We start from the raw sequence: 5159 nt of genomic DNA on the forward strand, positions 1-5159 counted from the left end.
GCCATTGGCGGGCGCACCCGACCAGCCCGCGGCTGCTACCAGGTCGGACGGCTCCAGGGGAACTGCACGCCGGATATGCGTGCGCGAGCGCGCACACCCACACGCACACGAGAATAAACCGGCTCGCTCCCACAGTCACATGCACAGCCCCACACCCGCGTAGCCGTGTACAACACAGGGCACAACCGAGGCCCCCCCCCCCCCCCAGGGTGACGTCCCCTCTCAAGGGCCTGCCCCCCTCCCTTGCGGAGTGACAGCAAGTGGAGCACATCTCGCCTGGGGATGCGCCCGCCCATTTCCCCCCCCCCCGACCCCGCCTCCTGTGGGAGAACACAAACGAAGGAGGGAGAGAGAGGGAGGTAGGGAATGGCACGGAGAGCCCGTCCTCCTCCCCCCCCCCCTTGACCACAGGGAAGGGAACCCAGCGACGCAGCATGAGCCTCCTCCCGCACAAACCTCCCCGAGGTCGGCGGGATCCAAAAGCACGCACCCCGACGTGGAGCCTCCTTCTGGAGGGCTGTTGCCTGGCTTTTACGCCGACAACCCCCCGCCCCGGGCCCATTGTCATGCCTCTGCCCCAGCCAGCGGAAAAGGAAGAGTGGGAACAGCAGCCCAGCGCGACACATCCTCCCAGAGCCCACCCCGCCCCCCCCCCGGTCGACAGCTTCACCCCCTCCCCCCGGCGCCAGGGGCTGAGCGGGCCCCGGAGTGTAATGCGGCCACAAAAACCAATCATACACATCCCCCCCCCCCCCCCCGGCCCTTCTATTCTCTGGGGCCGGGGAGAAGACGGGGGCGGGCAGTTGCCGCTCCGGACCGCCGCCCGGGCACAGGAGCCCGTCTGTCCGAGGGTTAATCGGTCGGGCCTATTGGGGCATTTGTAAATCCGTGAAATGGTGTTTTCTAATAGACCCGCGCCCTCTCCCGGGAGCTGCGGAGGCGGCAGACGCGCAGAGCGCCGCCCTCCCCGAGACTCACACACACAGAGAGAGAGAGAGAGAGAGGCGAAGGGCACACAACCGCCGCGGCCTCCCCGCACCCGCCCCGCTGTGCGCGAGCAAGACGACCCCCGCGCCTTCTCTCGCTCTCCCTGCCCCCTCTCGTGCCAGTGGGTATATAGGCGTCACCCACCACGCGCATCATTGAGGAAGTTGTTTTTATTGATGCAGAACGCGCGAACGCAGGGGGGAAGCATAGGACACGCATGTGAGGGGGGGGGGATGCGGCGCATAGAGGTGCACAAAAGGGAGACACACTCACGGCCACATACACGCGCGCGCGGGGGAGGGAGGACGGCACAAGTGTGCGCACTCGCCCCCCCCCCCCGGGGCATCCCCCACACACATGCGGGCGCACAGGCGCGCTCACACGGCTGGCCCCTTCTCCACCCTCTCCTCCGCTGGCCGCGCGCGCCCCCCGCTCTCCGGTCAACAAACTGCCACGCGCGGCAGGGGGGGCCGCCGCGCGCGCGTCGTCAGCCAAGAAGGGGAAACACCCGGGGGCGGGGAGAGAAGAGAGGGAGGAGAGCGTGCTTCGAAAAAAACAGGCGCTTAGACCTTGGTCTGGCGGAGACCGTCCTTGAAGTAGACCATGACGGGGGTCTCGCCCTTCCAGTAGCAAAGGACGACCATACCCTCGGCCTCCATGCTCTCACCGGTGAAGAACTGGTACTCGTTGAACTGGCCAAGGACCTTCTTGACGTACGACTGGGCGCCCTTCTGGAAGGCAGTGACGCGCTCCGGGTCGTTCTTCTTCAGGTGCTCGACGATGTTCTTCATGTACTCCTTGATGTAGATCATGTAGCTCTTCTTGTCGAACGAGGTCTCGACGAGGTGGAAGGCGTGGACGATCTCGTTGACGACCTGGGCGTCAGCAGGGACGGCACCGTCATCGGCATCCTCACCCTCGGCGGAGGGGTTGGCACCAATGTCGAAGTCGTCGCTCTCAGAGATGGTGATCATGCGAGCGGGGACCTCCATGGCAACATCGTCGATGAGCTCGAACTCATAGACGTCGGAGACGAGCTCGTCGCCGCCTGCGGGGTCGCGTTGGGGTCGAGAGAGAGGGAGGGGGCGCGCGAGCGAGCGAGCGCAAGAAAGGGGCAGCGAAGGGGGGGGGGCGAGGTCAGCAGTGAGTAAGGGCAAGGATGCGCCACATGTGACGGGCCCCGCGCGCTCCCGCCGCCGGCGAGGGGAGGAGGGGGAGAAAGGAACACCGCCGGCAGGCGGGGCGGGAGCATACGCGGAGAGGGAGAGAGGCATTGACGCACAGCCAAGAACATCAGTGTAGATAATCATTTTAAGGTTCTATGCGGAGGAGGGACCGGGGGGGAGGGGGAGGGGCGGCGGCGGCAAGGCGTGGGGCGACGTTAGGAGGAGATGCGTGTGCGTGTGTGTGGGTGGGTGCGCGCATGCGGGCGCCTGTGGACCGAGGTCGAGAGGGAAGGGGGGGGAGAGAGAGAAGGGGCAGCAGATGCATGGTGCATCCGACAGGGCCATGCACACGGATGGGCGCGACGAAAGCAACGCGAGGGGATCGGGGAAGTGCAGGGAGGGGCGGGGGGGGGGGGGGGGGGGGCGCGCGCGGAGGGACATACGACACAATCCGACAAAACTACAGGAAACAGAGTCAAGGAGGAGTGGGACCGACCAATGCGGAGATACGCCTACCGGGCGCCTGCTCTTGTACAGAGAGAGACAGAGAGAAAGAGAAAGCGCGCACGGAGGACGCGTGGTGTGTCGCCGGTTAGGAGTTCATCGTTGTCGAGGGGGGACGTGTTTGCGGGAGGCCCCCCTGGCCTCCGGGGGGGAAGAGGAGGCCCAACAGGCACAAATCACTTTTGTGGGCCTCCCCCCCCCCCCCCTGTGCCTGGGACTGGCGCTGGGCGGTTGCAAGATCCCCCCCCCCGGCCCCGATGTGCAGATATACACACGCACACGCACACACACACACACACACACGGCACACAGCGTGCCAGCCCGGTCGGGCGGGGACCAATGCGTGGGGCACCCCGCCGCCGCCGCGCGCAAATGCACGGGGGGTCAGGGTGCCACTGGAAAGGAACGCCCCGGGTCCCGACGCAGGTCGGGATCCGGGTCAGTGCGGCCGAGCACGACACATACCCTCCGCAGTGGCAGAGCGCCGCCACCGCGGCAGCCCATCGTGCACCGGCCCCCCAGAAGTGGCCAGGCTGCGGCCACGGAGAAGGTACACGACGCCCTCGTCGCCCATCGCGCGCACCAGAACGCACACACACGCACACGCACAACGCCCTAGGAGACAACCCCGCACACCAACAAGAAGGGCGGAGACATCAATGCGCGCCGCCCCGCGTCTCACGTTGCCAACCCCAGGGACACACACGCACAGGGAGGGCCCCCACTCTCTCTCTCTCTCTCCGCACACCCCCGACAACCCCGATCCACATGCACTCAAACGCAAACTCGCGGGCTCCTGCCCCGACCCCCCCTCCCGCCATCAGGGACGTGTCCGACAGCACCGGCATTCTCCGATCGTCGCGCGCCTCGGGCCGCCGCGGGAGGGGCCGGCCGACAAGGCCGCCAGCGAACACGGCAGAGGCGCGCGCCCGCACATGCGCCCACACGCACATACACATTCACCACATCCCCACGAAGTCCATTGCCCCCCACCCGCCAGCAAACAGCAGAGACTGATCCCACGCTGCGAGGACGCACCCCTCCCACGAGAAGCAGCGCCTCAGCACCAGAAATAGGGCCTTTTTTAACGCCATGTTATTTGCCCCGCGCCCCGTGTGTGCCCCCGCGACGTTTTTCCGGTCAGCGAGGAGAGGGGGGTAGAACCACGCTCTGACCGGCTCTTGCTTGCAAGGGGGAGCCGGGGCAAGCGCCCGGGGGCGGGGCCACCCGGCCCCGGCGTCTGTTGCCCGGTCCCCCCCGGTCGACACGGGGAGATCGCGCGCGCCGGTCGGTTGGCCCCTTTTGACAGGCGTCCCCCGCCAGTGTGCGGCGTACCACACTCTCGCGAGCCAGCGTGGGCCCGGCTTCCTCGCTCGGCCCGCGGCTCGTCCCCTCCTTCCCTTTCCCACAGGGGCCTTTTCTTCGGAGGCCAACGGGCGACCGGGGCCGGGCCTCGTGAGGTGTCCACCATTACATCACGCCCGCAGGGAGATCACGCACCCGATCACCACCCCGAATGCAATTCCCCCGGAGTGCAGGGGGCCTGGTGCCAGGTTCGGTGAAGGTACAGCAATCTGATAAAATTGCCCCCTCCCCGCCACCCCCAAACGCGCGGATCTGAGGCGCCGCGATCTGGACCGGCCCCGGTGCTGCTTCCCCGGATCTGCCCGACGGTCTCCGCCGGACCTTCTCGAACGGTGGGCGCCCCTGCATTGTGCATGCGGCCGCTGCCCGGGCCCACGTTTACCCCCCACCAACCAGCATGGTTGTTCGGAACCCCCGGGTCCGGGGCGTTCTGAACCACGCGCGTCCTGCCCCCCTCCCCACGCCACGGACCCCTCAACTCCGCACGGCCAGCAGCCCGCCCCAGAGCACGTCCACCAGGCGGGCGGGCGGGCGGGCGGGCTGCTCCGGCGCCAGCGGCCGCGCCAGCGGCAGACACGTACCTCGTGGGACCTTCCCTCCCTGCGTGGGTCCGCCCCGACACATGGCCTGGCGCGGGCCAAGCGCCCCCCCGCCCCCCCCTGCCCCGAGAGACACGAAAGCATGCTCGGCGTGGGGACCCCGCGATCGCCGCTCCCTCCCACACACCCTCGCTCCTAGTTTGCTCGGGGATGTGGGGAGCTGGCCGCGCAGGGCAATATGACTAGCATGTAAAGGCGGTCCACGGAGGCAGGTGGGAGGGCACGCCCCCCCATGTGTGTGCCCCAAAGGGGGGGGTTCTGCGCCCGCGAAGTCAGCCGCGCATGGCGCGGCCCACGCCCGCGCGTCAGAATCATGGGCAGCCCCGGCCGCCCCCCCGCCCCCGGAGGCCATCTGATGTCCCACATCCGTCCTCCCCCCCCCCTCGCAGGGGCGGGAGCGACCACGAAGTTGAGAGCGTAGAGGCCCGCGTTGCCCCCCCCCCCCCCCCCCCTCCCCCCCCCCCCCCCGCCCCCGGGGGGACCGGGGGTCAATCGCGGTTCTTCCTCCCTCACTCCCTCTCGCTGTGGCTCATCCTGT

General features: G+C 68.3%; 1 protein-coding gene across 1 annotated transcript; it reads right to left on the minus strand.

The window, feature by feature from the left end:
- Positions 1-1142: 1142 nt before the first annotated feature.
- Positions 1143-2812, minus strand: H696_03443 (hypothetical protein). The gene is made up of 3 exons (XM_009497309.1): positions 2597-2812; positions 2270-2306; positions 1143-2035 (listed from the first exon to the last, which is right to left on the minus strand). The coding sequence occupies exons 2-3, from the start codon at positions 2295-2297 to the stop codon at positions 1551-1553; spliced, it is 513 nt and encodes a 170-aa protein (XP_009495584.1). The 5' UTR covers positions 2298-2306; positions 2597-2812; the 3' UTR covers positions 1143-1550.
- Between the last annotated feature and the right edge of the window lie 2347 nt (positions 2813-5159).

This window comes from Fonticula alba (genome assembly GCF_000388065.1).
Source record: "Fonticula alba strain ATCC 38817 unplaced genomic scaffold supercont2.5, whole genome shotgun sequence".
NCBI lineage: Eukaryota > Rotosphaerida > Fonticulaceae > Fonticula > Fonticula alba.

Excerpts from the sequence above, each read along its gene's own strand:
- H696_03443 (XM_009497309.1), bottom strand. The coding sequence starts at position 2,297 with ATGATTATCTACACTGATGTTCTTGGCT. Across the intron at positions 2,036-2,269 it reads CTACACTGATGTTCTTGGCT|GCGGCGACGAGCTCGTCTCC; the intron begins GTGCGTCAATGC and ends GCGACCCCGCAG.